General features: G+C 37.6%; 1 protein-coding gene across 1 annotated transcript; it reads left to right on the forward strand.

The window, feature by feature from the left end:
* The first annotated feature begins 12,923 nt into the window (after positions 1 to 12,923).
* LOC121523322 (CD59 glycoprotein-like) lies at positions 12,924 to 16,418 on the forward strand. Its single transcript, XM_041808151.1, has 4 exons — positions 12,924 to 13,000; positions 13,199 to 13,277; positions 13,789 to 13,896; positions 16,135 to 16,418. The coding sequence occupies exons 2-4, from the start codon at positions 13,223 to 13,225 to the stop codon at positions 16,293 to 16,295; spliced, it is 324 nt and encodes a 107-aa protein (XP_041664085.1). The 5' UTR covers positions 12,924 to 13,000; positions 13,199 to 13,222; the 3' UTR covers positions 16,296 to 16,418.
* The last annotated feature ends 1,430 nt before the right edge of the window (positions 16,419 to 17,848 follow it).

The following is a 17,848-nucleotide window of genomic DNA, read 5'->3' on the forward strand; positions in this document are numbered from 1 at the left end:
GTGCACTTTACTATCGATTCAGACTTGCCTAAATATCTTTTTCGGTTTCCAGCCTTTGTAAAACTGATAAGACTGACTAAAATCTTGTCTTCTGACAGTTCTATTAATGTCTGGCAGTAGTTAATTGATTTTAAAAAAACATCATTTTGGTTTAGTGGCCACAATGTAAGTGAATATGAGGGCCCAACATAAAACAGTTAAAGGTCAAAATTTCATTTAACCTTGCTAATCCAGTTTACACTTATACAAATAGGCCCTTGATTATTCAAAGTAACCAGATCTGGGTCGTAGTGAATGCTTGTGTTTTCTTTAACCACGCTGGCTGACTTGGTCATATTGAAATGACATAAAGCATCCCTGATAGTAAACTCTATCTGTACTTAGGCTACACTGACACCTTGAGATTTTGATCCTGTTATTGCATGTATTAAAGCAGCCCATGTTTTTGTGTTTTTTATATATTCCTGTTTTAACCAGCAGATGGTGCTGCTGCTCTTATAATTACCAAAATGACTCCATCTGAGCAACAGTGAAGCCCTGAAAATGCAGCCACCAGGTCATAAAATTCACTGTAAGGAATATACGGCATTTGGATGCATCAGTTAATTATTTAGGCTGATAAAAGAGGGTAACTGTATGCTAGAATAAGTAAGCATTGATATTAATGCAGTGTGCTCAGTAACTTTAGACCTAGATCTAGATCTAGGTCTGTTAGAGATTGGTTTAAAAAAGCCAAATTGAATTTCCCTTTGTTCTACATTATCATGGCCGATTTTTAACCTGGCACCACTCATACACAGCGTTTGGGAAGGGCAGAGCCTTTGAAAAAAAAACTTGGAGTGTGACTGGATGAATGTTCTACCTGTCACATTTTTATGGGCCAATCAGAGCAACAAAACATGTGACGTAGCCGCTACCGAGCTGTGCTCTGATCAAACTCCATAGGAAATTGCATAATCTGAACCATGGCGACGTGTCAGTACACGACTTTTGTTGCTTTTGAAAAGAAAACAACTCACTGCTGTTCTTTGTTCTACTTTTAACAAAGAAATGTCATCAAGTTCTGATAAACAGGCGCTTTAGCAACATCCTCGCTAATGTCTTCCGCCATAATTGCACCGGTCTCTTGTTGCTGTTTGTCACGATTCTGCTGCGGCACAGCTGCCCCTCGTCCCTGATTGGTCCTGTCACTTTCTAACCAGGCCCAAACAGTTCAGACGAGAGCTTTGCAAGAAACATGGAAACAGCTGTATCCATCTGCTTTGCAAGGTTAGCTGATTTTGCCTTTGCTCTCAAAGTGTCTTATCAAAATAAATAAATAAATAAATAATTTTGCTTCATCATAAATTATATCCTCAGTTGATATTTTTTGGTCACTTAAATGTTATGTGTACCTAGCTCATTTGACATGGAAATGATCAAGCCTGTGTTCTTAAACTGTGGGTAATTGTAGGGTTTATGGTGCTGCTTTAACATAAGTCATACAGCTGTTGAACAGTATGAAGCTTTTCTGTTTTTCGAACCACCTGCAGCACAAATGATGTTACTCAAACTGTTGTTTTAAAGACTCTTGTGCCATTCCCCCTATCAACAGATGCATACACTTGTATATATAGTTTAGTTTGGTTATGTGTTTGGTGATCTGGTGTGGTGGGATTCAAAAATCCTCACTTGTTCTGCTGTTGCTTAAGTCTGACACAGGAACTGTAATCGTGCCAACAGTCAGTCGCTGTCGGCCTCAGAAATCACTGACAGGAAAGATATTGAGTTGATTGGCTGCACACCACTTCACACACATGAACAGACAGCACCACACACACACACAAAAGCATGCTTATGGCATGGGACTGTGGACATCTGCCCCTGCACAAACGCACACACAAAGATGTGATGACCCCCGCACCGCTAATCTTTGAGACAAAACACACACCATCCTGACCTGTTTTTACACCCCCCACTGTCCTGTCACTCTCTGTTATGTTGTCTGTCATGCAAACCTGTAGATGTTCTCAACACACACATTCATCAAGTCCAACTCTGTATCACCTTATTATACACTCACAGTGTCATCATTGTCTGGGGTTTTTAATATCTTTAGTAACATTCTTCTGATTTTTGAAAACCTTAATGGGGTTTGATAGACCACATCTGCTCCTTTGTCTCTTTTTTCATATCATTCTGAATGAAATATGACAATGATAATTAATAAAAGAAGAACAAGTCATTATTAAAACAAAGCAAAGCTAAAAAAAAACAAAAAAAAAAAACACCAATTCTTACGAAAAACTTATAGACAAATCTGAGAGTTGACAAGCCACCATATTGCAGTGGTGCCTCAACATAACTAGCATGACTTTTTATCTTAATTTATGACAAAAATGTCAGACATGATTAGTAGGAGCTGAAAGCAGCCGCGACAAACTTCAGCTCTGGAAAAACAAAAACAGGAAGTGTACAGGAAATACACTGAAAAGACTTCCTGTATTAGAAATGACATTTTACACAGATTCATTGACCATAAGGAAGACTGAGATATTCCTCAGGAGAGATTATCTTTGCCTCTTTGAGAGATTTCCGTGCAGTTTCCATTTACCAACCTTTGTGAAATAAAATGTGTCGTTCTGCAGGCCTCAGTGACTTTTACTTTTGCAATGAGACGGTTTGTGAAATTTCATCCCTGCTGGATATTCCACAGTCAACAGTGAGTGTTATTAATAGAAAGTGGAAGCGTTTAGGAACAACAGCGACTCTGCCACAAAGCAGAGGACTAGATTGACCGTCATGCAGAGAGACATTAGAGAGCAGCTGGGACTTAATTTGTACACTGTCTATAGAACATAGCTATTTTAGCCTTCTTAAACCGTGTTCAAATGCTTTAACACTGACAAAAGTTGAGAAACATTTCTACTGTCTTCTATTGTTTCACCACTTTCCAACAAAATGATAATGGCTACAATATTCTATGACTTTAGTTATTTCCTCTCACATTGCCCTACCAACACAGACTGATGCGATGTGTACACTGTAAAGCCACATTATGTAATAACGCCGCATTATGTAATAACCCTAACCATAGGACTTAGTGTGGGCTCCAAGGTATGCCCTACCCAACTACCTTGCCCTAACCCTAACCGCTTAGTGGCTTAGAAAACGAGGCGTTATTACATGATGGATGGAAAACGTATTAAATTATTACATAATGCGGCGTTATTACATAATGGAGCGCTACATACACCAATGAGGTTGAAAAAATAATAACACCTGAGTTACTTTTCACAGTAACTAGTTACTTTTTGCAAGCAGTAACTAGTAACGGTAACTTGTTACTATTTTTCAGTAACTTGACCGACACTTTAAATGTGAGAAACCCCTCACGTCACAACAATTAATTGTTTATTTTGCTGTTTTGTTCGTAAAGTGTGCGGTATCGAACAAAAGGATCAACTCAACAGATTTTTGTTCACTGACTATCAGAGTCTCAAAGCGCCAAATCTTGGGCGTTTGTTGGGAATCACCCATGTGGTGCATTTCATGAAACAAAAACTCTGCCTACATCGCAGTGCTGAAGCCTTAGTTGTTGTGTTTTTGGAGGGAGTTTTCACACAACATGAGAGACTCATCATCCCATGATCTTTTGCAGTCCTTGCGGCAGGACACAGGGTAGTGGACACATAGGTGGAGATCTGAGGAGACTCTGCAGGGGTCCACAGGTAATAAAAGCCAGTGTGGATATATTGCAGAAAAACAAGCAGATATTTTCTTAAGTGTGCTGTTGATCACTTTTTCTGATACTTGGTTTATTTATCTATTGTTTCACATTTTTAATAGTTAAAGATGAATCAGAGCAACAGGCCATATGGCATAGTGGGCATGTGCATTCCTTGTGAGTCAGTAACATAAAGTGAGCTCGACAGGCAGCTGCCATTGTTGTTTACCATCAATGGAGCCAGTTGGTGAATTTAATTCATGCTAAAGCTGGTCAGGAGAAGAGCAAAAACATATTGTTTGCCTCGAAAAGCTCTCAGTTTTAACTCTTAACTATTCTTTTGATAAAGAAATGTCCGGCTCTGATAAAACTGCCTCAGCCATTGTTTACTGGCTTGAAGTAAAATTACACCATAACAGCCAAGATGCCAAGGCAAGTGAGGAGAAGAGAAAACCATCCTTCCTGCCCTGAAAATTTTCAGTGATGTTCTTTGCTCTCCTGATAAAGAACTGTCCCACTCTGGTGAAAACTGAAGCTTTCGCTACATCCACCTCACTGCAGCCATTGTTTACCTGCTTGCTGCACAGCTAAGCCACACCTGCAGCTACCGCACCTTCCTCCTCAAAAGATGCTGATTGGTCCGGTCATTCTCACACATAAATGTTCCAGATTGAATCTTTGCATGTTGGATCTGTCTGATGAATGGAATGGAATCTGGCCAATCCTTCAGCATTGCAGTGCTAACAGGAACAATTAATGTTGCTGCAAATAGTCTTGGTTGCTTTAGTCTATCATATAGAGGCATCAGGGTTAATTTCAGTGTGTTTTATGAGGAGCAAAAGCTCCAGGACAGGCGCTTTAACATGTTCAAGACTGTAGTATTGCTGCACTTAAAATATAATCTGAACATTTCTTTCATTGCTGCTCTGTTGTAATAAAGCACATGGAGCTTCTTGGACAAAGGCACCTCTTTGAGGACACTACCCTCTTGTTTTCTGTCTTTTCTTCTCTTTATCATTGCTTTGTCGCTCTATTTCTCCCTTTCTCTCTCTCTCCTTCTTTGTCTCTCTTTCTCTACGTCTCCCCCTCTACCCCCATGATCTTGTGCACGCTGGCTGCCTGGCCTCAGCCCTACTTTCTTTCTGTGGCTGATGTTTCCATTACAGAAATAAAAGCATGACGGCTAATCCAGTTATATGTTCCCTGGACGGCACACACACCCACACACACACTTAAACGAACATTATGCATACACACACAAACACTCTTGAACAAATGCTAAAATCTGCTGAGAGAAAAGAAAAAAAACTACAAAGCTGAGAATGCTGCAGGTGGACAAGAGCAGACACACATAAAACACACAAACATACCTGCACATACACCAACAGGGGCCATGTGATTGAAGCAGGACCCCCTGTTGTGAAAAAGTCAAACAGAGCATTCTGGAGCGTAGGAAATAAATACCAAACATCGGTAATCCACAAACACACAAACACCCAGACCCACAGCACACAGACACACATATGCACTGATAAGCTCCCATGGTGATAGCCCACAGAGCTGCACATCCGTCCTATAGAGGGAAAAAGGTTGAAAGGGGGAAAAGAAGAGTGTAAGACTTTCCCCTTACTTTTTCCTTTATTAATTCATGAGTCAGTTATCATCTTTAAGTGGTAAATATATGTTTAGGGATAGGGTAGAATAAATCATCCTTTCATGAAAATATATCATACAGTACTGTGCGTAAGTTTGAGGCATGTAGGGCATAAGGATTCACCGTGGGGCCTCACATGCCCTAAACCAGGGCTGGAGGCCAGACTCAAGCTTAACACATGTTGGCAACTTGGCACATGTGTGTTGCTCTGCAGTCAAGGTCAAGCTCAACGGCACCGCTTTTTTTTGGGGCCTTTTCCTCCCTGGAAATACGCCTGGAGACCATTGGCAGTTTCCAGGCCCTTTGGACATCTACAGCATGACCAGGGGCTCGTGGCAAACCTACCACCTGCCTTGACAGTGCCCTGGGCCATGCTTACTTCCACATCCACCCCTTACTCTGCCCTAAAAGTGTGGACTTTGCGGGGCGCGCCGGTAGTCGAGTGGCTAGGGCGCGCGCCATATACGCAGGCGACCCCGGCTTCGATTCCGGCCCGTGGCACTATTTCCTGCATGTCTCTCCCCGCTCTCCTCCCTGCTTCCGACTCTATCCACTGTCCTATCTAATAAAGGCAAAAAGGCTAAAAATAAATCTTTAAAAAAGTGGATTATCAGTTACCAAAAACACCTAATATATCAAATGAGATACAAAAAAAATTCTATGTTAATTTTATGGAAATTTGGATTTTTTTGGATTTCAGTAAAAAGTGAAATAAATATTTCAGTTCCAAAACATGAGAATTTTCTGGCTATAATTTGTGTATTCAGGCTTTAAAGGGTCAAGCCACAATATCTTTTTAAATTCTTGCACACATTTGCAGCCCGGTGAAAACAGCTCCTTGACCCCCTTTTGGGTCCACACCCATCAGTTGAGAACCCCTGGTTTAGAACAAAGTTGAAGAATAACTTGTGATAAGTGCCAGATTTCAGCCTGGTTTATCTGATGAAGGGAAAGGTCGAAGTGATCTTGCCTCAGATAATGGAAGAAGTAAAGACGAGCTGAAGTAGGGCAGAGGAGCTGTGAGAGAGTTATTGTGGTGTTACTATATGAAGATGGAGGAAGGAGAGAGAGAGTTAGAGAGCCGTAATGTCCTACATGCATGGACACTCAGGTCATTTCAGATAATTAGACTACCTATGGCATTTCCTCCATACATTTATTAACAGAGTTGACTCTCGCTCTCACTCTCTCAAAAACATACATGGTCTCTTTTTCTGCCACATGTGTGTTTAATTTATATCTAAGGTCTTCTTAACATTCACTGATTGCGTTAATTATGTCCTTGATGAGGACATTATTTCTCCCTGTATCTTGTTAAGGGGTAGTTACACCATTTAATTATCAGTGTCTTGAAAATGACTAGCTGTGTAAAAACGTCCTTCTACCTTATGGAAACTGTCATAAAGCAATATATTCACATCAGTGGCAAAAAAAGTTGATAGAAATATTTTTCCCCCTTTACATTTATCGTAAGGCCTGTTTGATCTTTATTTTTAAATAATCGAGGGTATATTCTTTATTTTTTGTAAAAGAGAGTTTTTTCCTGGAGCCAGCGATAGCTTAGGCCGCAGGCGTTCTGTTTTAAAGTCGTCCATCCATCCTTCTACCTATCCATCCCTCCAGGCCATTCCTGTGAACGCAATATCTCAAGAGGTTGAGCTGTTAAGATTTTGAAGGTCAAAGGCCAAGGTTGTTCCGCCTCATATTCACCGCTTAATATCTGCAGAATGCTTTGAGGGATTTTCTTTAAACTTCACACAAACATCCACTTTGATGCAAAGATGAACAGGTTAACTTTGAAGGTCAAAGATCAAAGTCATTTGACCTCACATTCAGCCCTTGTTGTTATAATTTCTATAATCCACACTAGCAAGGAAACCACTCCAGCCCTACAAAAGTATTTCCCTCCTACCTGATTTCTTATTTGTTTTCATATTTGTCACACTTGAATGTTTTTAGATCATCAACCAGAAATGAAATGGGATGAAAATGCCATTTTTTATATAAGGATATCATTTATTTGGGGTTTAGAAGAGTTTTGAAGTGATTGTCCCCCTCAACATGATAACTGGTTGTGCCACCCTTGGTAGCAAAAACTACAAGCAAGCATTTGTGATATTGGATTTAAATCAGGACTTTGACTGGGCCACTCCAAAACCTTCATTAAAAAAAAGCCATTCAGAGGTGGACTTGCTGGCTAGGCTGGCAAAAGGGGGGTTAAAGGGGAAAGCTACATTGGGCCCTGCCAATTTGGGGGCACATGGAGATCAGCAAAAGCATGGTCCACTTTTAATTTGAGCTGTGATGACTGAACAATAAACTGAATAATAACCACTCTTATCAAAGCAACAAAAATGAATTTTATTTATTTATGCTGTAGTACGATAGCCTTTTAGAAAATTTCAACTCCTTTTTCTTAAAACAGAAGTAACTTTTTATTGGTTATGTAATCAATATGGATGGGCACACTGGAATAAACCATTTTGGAAGAAATGTCAGACTTCAAATCCAAGCTAAGATGTGCACAAATTTCAGGATGCCAGAAAATAAAGCAGAAAAAACTGAGACAACTTTGATGGAAAATAGTTACATAATTCAGATAAGAGGCGAAAATTGATTAAAACTGGCAAAAAGATGTGGCAAACATGGTGGTAAAAATTTGTTAAAAAATTTGCAAATAAAGTGGCAAAAGTTTGGTCGAAACTGCAAAAAGAAATTACAAACATGGAAGAGGGGTGGTGCATTAAAGCAGCAAAAAGATAAATAGATTTTAAAAAAAGGAAATGGAAAAGGGCAAACATGGGTTGAAAATAGCAAAAATTAGTGTCAAAAATGGGCATGAAGTGGCAGAATGGTGACAAAAAATGGATGCGAAGTGGCACAAAAGGGTTAAATGTAAAAAGACAACAAACTGCAAAAATTAGTTAACTGGTTGAGCTACGTTTTCATGAAATACAATGTTAGTTAATGGGATTGAACTCCACTTAAAGAAAGTGGTGTATCACAGAACATGATTTGACAAGAGGGGAATTACCTTTTCACAAAGGGCCAGGTAGGTTTGGAGGACTTTAAACTCCTTAATTAATGAAACATAATGTTTTCTTGTTCAAATGAGCAGGAAATCAGGAAATGCACTTATTCACGTGTTTCTAGTCCCCTTGAGAATGCGGGAATCTTTGCACACAGATTAAGAAACATTAGTTGAATACATGACATTTGTGCAAATTCACATGTATTTAGGATTTCAAATGGACCAAGCCCTCTAAAAAAAACCTTGAGCATGTGTGTACACAGTACCAAATTCATTGTAAGGATTGTAGACTGCTCCAGTAGTCTCACATACACATGTGCACACTGGTCAAATGTTAATGGTTTTTTTAATTCATGCCTCAAATCTTGCAGATGAACAGAATACTGATTGACAGACAGAGAATAAAAGAGATGGACGAAGGAAAGAGGAGGATGAATAGTAATGATGGAGAAAGAGCGGGAGAGAGAGAGAATTAAAATCAGTACTTAAAAATAATAACCACGTCATGGCCTGATTGGTTTGGTTTTCTCATATTTAACCCAGTGGACTGGGAAATGAAAAGAAGACAGAGACAGAGAGGAACGGTGGCAGATTGATGGAAAATATTAAACAAAAGACTTTGACTGTGTGGAGTAAAAGCAAAGATGGATAGGAAGAAAAGAAAAATGTATATCAGGCGAAAAGAGAGAGAAATGTTGATAGATTAACACTACGTACAGTTTTTACACTACTGTTATTCAACACAAAACAAGCCGACAAAGATAATACATCTCATGTTAATGCAACACTTTAGCAGGGCTCCATCTGATTCAGTATAATGGTGACTGGCATTTTTGCTGCATTTTGTTTTATGCTGCTTATATCATTTAATTCAGTGTATTTATCCCCCACACATTGATGGCTACTCCATGAAAATGTTCTCTTGCATTAAATTGGTCCCTGGTGTAAAAATATTTGGGACCATTGCTCTAGGCCAGTGGTTCCCAAAATTTGGGGGTTGTGTGAAACTGAGAGGGGGTCGCAAGATGCCTTTCAAAAAATAAAAAATAAAAATAAATCATTTTTAAAATGATTTCAGGTGGTTTATTTTACCCATTATTGTAAAAATAAATGCATTAAATGTGTTCAATTTAAAATAAAAACATATGAATGAAAGGTATGATTTATACCAAAATCAACGTAATGTTTAAAAAACACTGAAAATGCAAGTCTGTTATTGAATGTGCACGGCCGTGACTTCAACGACCTCCAGGTTCTGTGGGGTTTTCAGTCCCTTGTACCACTATCTTGGGGGTCATGGGCTGAAAACTTTGGGAACCCCAGCTTCAGGCCACCCCTGCACTGCCCCGCTGGGCAACAGTGATGCCCAGCTACATCACTATTTCACCTCTTTACTCTCAATCCAAATGTGGTTGTCTCTGCTCGAAAATGAAATAAAATAGAACTTCATTAAAACAAAAAACCCCTATAGCTTAAATTTGTATTAAAAGTTGTCAGGTATCTATGTCCACTTTTGCAAAGAAAATCATATATGTAAAGATAACAAGGACTTGTGACGCACAAAAGAAGGAAAGGAAACTTTAAACTGTGTAATACTAAAGAGATGCAAAGAGACCAACATTTTTCCTGTCTTCTTACATTTTTCTCCCTTGTTTTGTAATAAATATCTTCACAGGCTGAGGTATAAGTACCACAAAGGCACAAAGAAAACTCCAGTTAAATTCTGAGGCAGCACCAGAAAAATGAAACTCCTCTTTGGCTCATTACACCAGCCTTTAGCCCGGCTTCAGACAAGAAGTAATGAGCAGCAGGATGGTCGGTCATTAACCTAATAGCTACAATGGCAAAGGAAAGTCATGTTATTCTCAAATGATGGTGTTTAAATCAGTGTTTCTAAAATCTTTCCCTGAGTTATAAGATTCACAATGTTATTTCAGACTCTTTTAACTTATACATGACATATGTTCACACACACAAAAAAAATCATTTTCTTAAATAGATTCTTATGACTCATTAGTGTAGACACAACCCCTTAAGATTTTATTATAAAAAAAACTCTGATACAGGTTAAAATATCTTATCTATTCACATTATAGTTTCTCTTTTTCTAAATATCAGGGCTTGAGCTCATTTTAAAAACAGCAAGTCCATACTAAAAAAAGAGGATTTACAATGACTTCTGAGAAAGAAGAAGAAGAAAAAAAAAAAGATTAATGCTAGCTTTTGGTTATCAAAGACATTAACTAAGGTAATAGCTCAAGTCTTCTGGCAATTTTACCAGCACCGGGGGAAAAAATTGATGGACTTCTGTACAGCAATATAAGTAGTGTGCTACCTTTCTGCTAATCACACTCAATTACTCAAATTTCACACAAGCCACCAAAAAATTAACAAACCACAAGTTAAAAAGGGGCAAACTGGTTGAATGTTGAACACTGAAAACAGCATAGTCACAATGCTTAGACTAGTTTGTGGTCGATTGAGGAGGTAACTTACAAGAGACCTTTCCTTAAAAGTATCATCATAGACTGTAGAAAATATGAAAGGGGCTACTTTGGGACACCACCATCATCAGGACTGAAGTAATGCAATTTTCTGGTACAGTGTATTTGCTGTTTAAGAAATAGTTATTCCAATGATGGCTTGTTTTTTCTACATTTGCTTTGGGCTAATGTAGCTATACTAGCAATGCCATTCATACAGCTACATAAGCTAATGTAGCCAGATAAGCAAATGTAGCTACATATACAAATGTAGCTAAGTTAGCTTTAGCTTGACCAACATAAGTTTTAGCAAACAAAGCTACGGTCTTGTTTCCACATATGTATGGTACCGGAGGTAAGTCAACAAGAAGTCCATTTATCCCTATGGGAATCTTGGTTATGTCCAATGTGCCTTTGAAACTCCTCCCCTCCATAACATTTTTGTTTGAAAAAACAGGATATTTAACATATAAACAAAGCTTTGAATGGCTTAAAAAGGTAGCTTAACTTTCCTCGTTATACTGTTCATATGTTCTTATATGAAATATTACTTTCCTGGTCAGCTAACTTCTTCAATTATTTCTTGATAAGCAATATTAGTGCTGTTTTATCTCAGTAGTAAAACACACACCAAGCTGCTTAATGGCAAAAAACAGACAATATTATCTTCCCAGTGGTTACAGATAATGTATCAGCTTTTTATCCATTTGTAAAAACATGCAGTTCCTTGTATTGGACACTAGGAGGCATATTTACATGGACATCAGTCACATAGGTATGTGGAATCTAGGTGGAAAGCAAAGCTAGCTGTGTTAGCTACATTAGCTATGCAGCTACATTTATGTTAGCATACCATAGTCAGCATTAGCTATTACAACTAGAATGGCGGCGGACCCATGCCTAAGCAGCGCCACCAAGGAACTTACGCTCCCATTGATTACTATGCTGTTCAAAATTTCGTGTGTTTTAATATGCTGGCTACTTCCTCTTTGCCGTTGGTGATTCAATAGCGGTTATTTTTGTTGTTGGACTACGTGCACTGAACCGTGACCACCAAACTGTGATGGTTCGGGACAAATACAAAACAAGTTACACCCCTGATAACAATGTTGGCTGCGTTAGTGTGTTTTCATGGAAGATGAGCTTTATCTAATGTCAGCAGACTGTTCAGTCGTTTATATTAAACGTTTTGTAATCAGATTGTGCAGATTGGGTATAGTTTCTTTTGGTGTATACCCATACCACTGGAAGAGTAATGCGATTTTATTTGGAAAGTTTTTGCATGTTCCAGACAGTGGTGGTTCTGACAGTGGTGGTCTGCAGAGCAGGCGTCTGTAGAGGCTGTCTGCAGCCAGACTGTTCTGTGGTGAAATACTGGGTGATGAATATGATGATGGTACACCATATTTACATTCATACCAAATATCCTCTCTAACACATTGTACATTTGTAATGATACATTGTTGTTTGGATTTACATGGCAGACCATGACTTTCCTCAAAGCACCCCTGTGCGCCCTTTAGGAACCACTGCTGTACATAAATAATGCCAAAAACTTCAAAAACCTACAGACCACTGTTTAACAGACCATGAATACACATTAAATATACAATATGGTACATGTAATAATAATAATGATAAGAAAGGTAATAATAATAATAATAATAATGGTAAAACTGATGTTTCATGTTTTCTTCTTTTCCAAATTTTCCTGTTCAGTCACATTTTCTTTTATTTACTTTGTCCCCCTGTGCTCCTCCTTGTTTTTTATTATCAAATCTGGGAATTTTTCAGGAACTGTAATTGTGTAACATGAAATCAATGTCTGGCCTACTTGGTCTCACCTTATCAACGACTCATTTCATTGAGAAATCAAATAAAATGTGATGACATACTATTAAATGCACTTCCCAATAATATTTTCCATTTAAAAAAATCAGTTAAAAAGAATTAGAGAAAGTATTTCCTAACATCTATGATTTTATCCGCTGACTTTTGACAAACAGTGGAGTACTGATAGACTTTGAACCTAAACAGGCTTGTTTACTTTTAGCTCATTTTATTCTTGCCGCTGTTATAAAAGCCTCCTTCTCCTGAGCTTATTGCCATTTTCTTCATATTCACAGGTGAGTTTAAGAAGTCTCAAAGTAAAAATATATTTTTTATTAGTGATTAGTAGCATGATTAATCAGCATATAAATATGTTTTTGTGCAACTGTGACATGATTTGTCACAAAAACAAATCCAATCAAGCCACTTACAGAAATGTTGCTTATTTTACTTGAACAAAGTAAATTTCTTGATTTCTTTGTTTTAATCTGCAGGTGTTACACCATATTTCTGTCACAATGAGGAGCTCTGTGGTGTTTCTCTTGGCTGTCAGCTTTGCCATGTTTGGATTTGGTAAGATAAAAAGGGGATCAAGGAGTCAGTACTGCTTTCATTCACTCATTGTTTCTTCTATTTGCTCCTCAAAAGAGAAGCCAAGTGGGGCTAAATCAGAAAGTTGATATGTTTCACAAAGAGGAAACACACTGTCAGCCTGAGGGGACATTTTTGTAGTTTGCATGTTCTGATGTTGTGTCATATGCTTCAGGACAGAATCGGGGCGAGCTTTTTTGTTTTTTTTTTCATAAGACACATTTATGGGACAAGATCAGCAACAAAATATGTTAGTTGGCAAGCTTGATTGAGGTTTTTCTTTCTGTTTCTTCTTTTTAATTGTAGCTAACCTGCTACTGATTATTGATGCATATTTTCACCCATGATAATTGTAATCAACTCTCCCAGGAAATAATGGAAATATGTCTTTCCAACAACCATACATTAATCCTGAACCTTAGTCAAAGTTTTTACCTGTTTTCCCTCAGACTGACATTATACCCTTAATAAAGTGAACTATGTGCTTCTGTAGGCGCCTCTCTGCAGTGTCACTCCTGCCCTGGTGGCTCCTCCAGCGACTGTGAAGTCAAACAAGAGTGCAACCAAGGCGAGGACAGCTGCCTCAAACTCACTAGTGGAGGTAAGGAGACACTGAAAGACACAGATATGAACAGAAGCCCTAGAAGGACATGCATCCATTTTTTTAAACTCTGTCTAGGGAAAATGAGTAAATTTATCTTGTTCACATAGCATATCAACAGCAGTTTAAACATGATAAAGGGTTAATTTGGCTTTGTGGAGATTTTACGAACTTAACTTATAAGTGAGAGGATGTGTTTATGATGGGAATGTACAGTGGTATGTCCCTTAAAAGGTGCAGTGTGGGGAATATAGGAGACATCTAACAGTCAGACTTTACATTACAATGCTCATTTCTTGTGGTAACTCTGGGCACCCTTGGAATTATAAAAGATTGCATATCTGTTACTTGGACCCTTCTGGGGTACTGTAGAAACATACAAGATGCAAAAAAATCCAAGATGGCGTAGGCCATGGAGGGGACCCTCCGTAAGTATGAATAAAAGGCTTACTCTAAATTAATAATAATAAAAAAAAAATAGAGCAATTTTATATATTCAGGGTATTAAACATTAATTTAGATAGGCCTGATTACAAATATTAAAATTTCATCTTTACCAAGCACTTGCAACCCCAAACATGATAACTAGTGTAGATAATGGATCAATTGATAGATTTTTATCAAGCTAAATGCTACTAGGCAAAAGACTCCACAGTGCAGGCCTCAATACATAATGTCACATAACGGACAAAAGAGAAAACGAAATTTTATGTAAAAACATGACATGACATAAAATGACATGATTACATTACATAAAATACATAACATGATATAATATAAAATAGCTAAACACAACATAACATAGCAAGACATCATAATAAAATAACATAACATAACATAGCATAGCATGACGTATCTTGACACAGCTTTACATCATGGTATGGTATAACATAACATAGCATTCCACAACATAGCATAACATGGAAAAGCATTCTGTGACGTAGCATAACATGGCATAGCATAACATAGCACGACACAGCATCACAACATAACGTAACGTAACACAACACAGCGTAACAAAATATCATAACATAACAAAATATCATAGCGTAACATAGCATAACATATAACATAACAAAATAACAGCATGACATAGCATGGCACAACATAAAAAAGTAATGTAACATAACACAACGTAAAGTAACATAATGTTACGTAACGTAAGAGGCAAAAATGATGCCGGCAGAAATAAGAATAAGTGTTTTTTTGTTGATACTGACTTCATGACAAGAAAACATGATTTTCAACACTTTAATCTGTCCATAGATTTAAAATTATTCAATACATTGTCATGTTTGTCCCAGTTTTTTGTTAGGGCTGATTGCATCTCTTAAAGAACCTAATAAATTATGGTTAAAAAAAGGTAATAGATGTAACATATTTAGATAAGAAGCTCCTCCAAAGTTAATTTCCTCTCGCTGCATTTGAGTCATACAAAGGATAGATGTCATTCAGTATAAATGTACTAAAGATGGAAACTTGCCCTGGGTAAGAACATGCCAGCTGTGAAAAGATATTACACAGGACAGTGAGATGCATAAAAGTCGCTCCTCTGCTCTGCTGATCTCCAGAAGAGCACATAAATTCTGTAAATTCCATAAATAAAGTATTTTGTGCCTTTCTTTTGGAGTGTCAGGCTATCATGTTGGAGTTGCAAACAACCATTCCTAATAAATGATAGGGGAAACATCGATAATTGTTGTATTGCCTTGAAGGACAGCCACAGCCTTCACACAGATCCTGCAAGTTATTTTGCATTGTCCCAGGTCTGACTCCTCAAAACCAGAGTGGTTCCACATGACTAAGGTTGATTTATGTTTTTGGGTAACCAACAACTACCTCTCTGACATCATCCTTAGCTCTCTTGCTTTTCAAATGAACAAGAGTACATTCCTTGACTCCTTCTGCTCCTCACTTAAATCAAAGTGAGAGCTGTTTAAGAAAGGAAGGTACTTGCTGTGCTGTGATTTTGCCACATATGAACACAAAACCTATGAACAAAATAAGTACACGTTTGCCTTTGCTTTTCCTGGTAAAAACTGTTATTAGTATGTCCATTTGGTTTCTAAGTAAAAAGATGATATAGCAATTATAGAGCATCTAATAAGCAGTAGCTTTAACAAATGATGAATTAACATACAACACATTCTGAGCCCTCACTGTCCTGTTGAAATGTTCAGTTTAAATATAATAGTAACTACAATAGCAGTGCTTTCAGTTTCACTATTTCGCCCTCAGGTAACACTTACTCTTCATGTCTGAGGTACGCTGACTGTGACTTCATGACTCTGGCTGTCCGTTACTCTCTCCCTGACTTCACCTTCTCCTGCTGTCAGTCCGAACTCTGCAATGGTCCGGAGAAAAGTTTCCTGCAGAAAATAAAGGAATTCATTGGTTGAGAAATGAAAAAAATAAAAAAAGTCTCAAACTTTTTAGTTTCAGTATGTCGATGTTTTATAGAGAAGTGACATCTTAATAAACAACTGCTGAGCTTTGACAAAAATAAAGACATATTAAATGGATCTGCAGTGCTCTTATTTTAATAAGACGTCTGATGTGATAAATAAACTGATGCTTCATTTCTTTTTTGTGTGTATTGTGTTTAAACAACATCTTTTAAAAACTTGGTGATGTTTAAAGATGGGGGATCTTCATCTATCAGTTGGGGAATACAGATACTGACACTGCATATATAAGTAAGAAATTCAAGCTTTATATTGAACCATTACACATTTTTATTCTGAGAGCAAGTAATATTTTTGAATGCATTTAGTATGCGTGTGTGTACAGTATACTGTATATGTGTGTGTTCCAAAAGTGTCCAGGTGGCGAGATAATTAAAACATTTCTCACACTTGATTTTACATCGAAAGTAAACATCTGGTGGAGCAAAACAGGAATAGACCATTTATGTGTGTGTCTGTGTGTGTGTGACTGAAAAATGAAAAAACAGCTGCATTGGAGGATTTGGCTTAGTTTATCAGAAAAATAAACTGTTTAAAAAATATAATCAAACAAATATTAATTTAAGCAAACAGTGGCACCGAAAGCTCAGAGGACTACATCTAAGGAACAGAAAATTATATATATATATATATATATATATATATATATATATATATATATATATATATATATATATAAATGATGTTTTGTTAATACGTGTTTGTTTTTGGCTGAAAAATAGCAAATTACTTCACAAATAGGGATTTTAACATGGGCTAGTTAGATTTAGGAACCAGCCTTAAGTGGACACAAAGGGAACTATTGTTTAATACACTGTCTCCTCTGGTACACAGTGTGACATCATGACAACATTTGAAACCAGCTGACAATTAGGAGAGACTTAGAACTGATTTAAAGATAAAAGTTTATTTTACAGACGTGATACTGAATTATTATCAGTCTCTTGGGTGCATGAACTTCACGAGGACATAACGTGATCAAAGGTGTCTGCCCTGAATGCAGCAAGATCTAGCCCCCCATGGAGTCTAGGCACTGGTGGTACCTGCTGATGTCATCTGAGGCTGATTAGAATAATGCTGATCTACTATAAAGACCAGGGTTGAAGAGAAAATGTCTTAAAGTCCATGTAAAATGATTAAAAAAAATCTTCATTTTAGATTTGTCCTATGACAGGCAACTGTGTTATGAACCACCAGGCCAAATTACGGTCATGAAAACATCTCTAAGTTTATAAAATCAAACTTTAAAATCATGAAAAATGAGGCAGTAAAATCTGCTCAAAGATGGTGTGGGCGTGTCAGTTGAATGAGCTAAGCCACACCCACTCACAAGAAATACAGTCTACCCAAACTTGGAAAAATGCTTCTCATCAGAGCGCCAAGTTGGGGGTTAAACTTACTTTTTTCTGGCATAAATCTCACTGCTTTGATACTTTTAATGAACTGTAGGCCAATGTGGCTGATAGATTTTGGAAATTTACCTCAAA

The sequence above is a fragment of the Cheilinus undulatus genome, linkage group 16 (genome assembly GCF_018320785.1).
Source record: "Cheilinus undulatus linkage group 16, ASM1832078v1, whole genome shotgun sequence".
Lineage (NCBI taxonomy): Eukaryota > Metazoa > Chordata > Actinopteri > Labriformes > Labridae > Cheilinus > Cheilinus undulatus.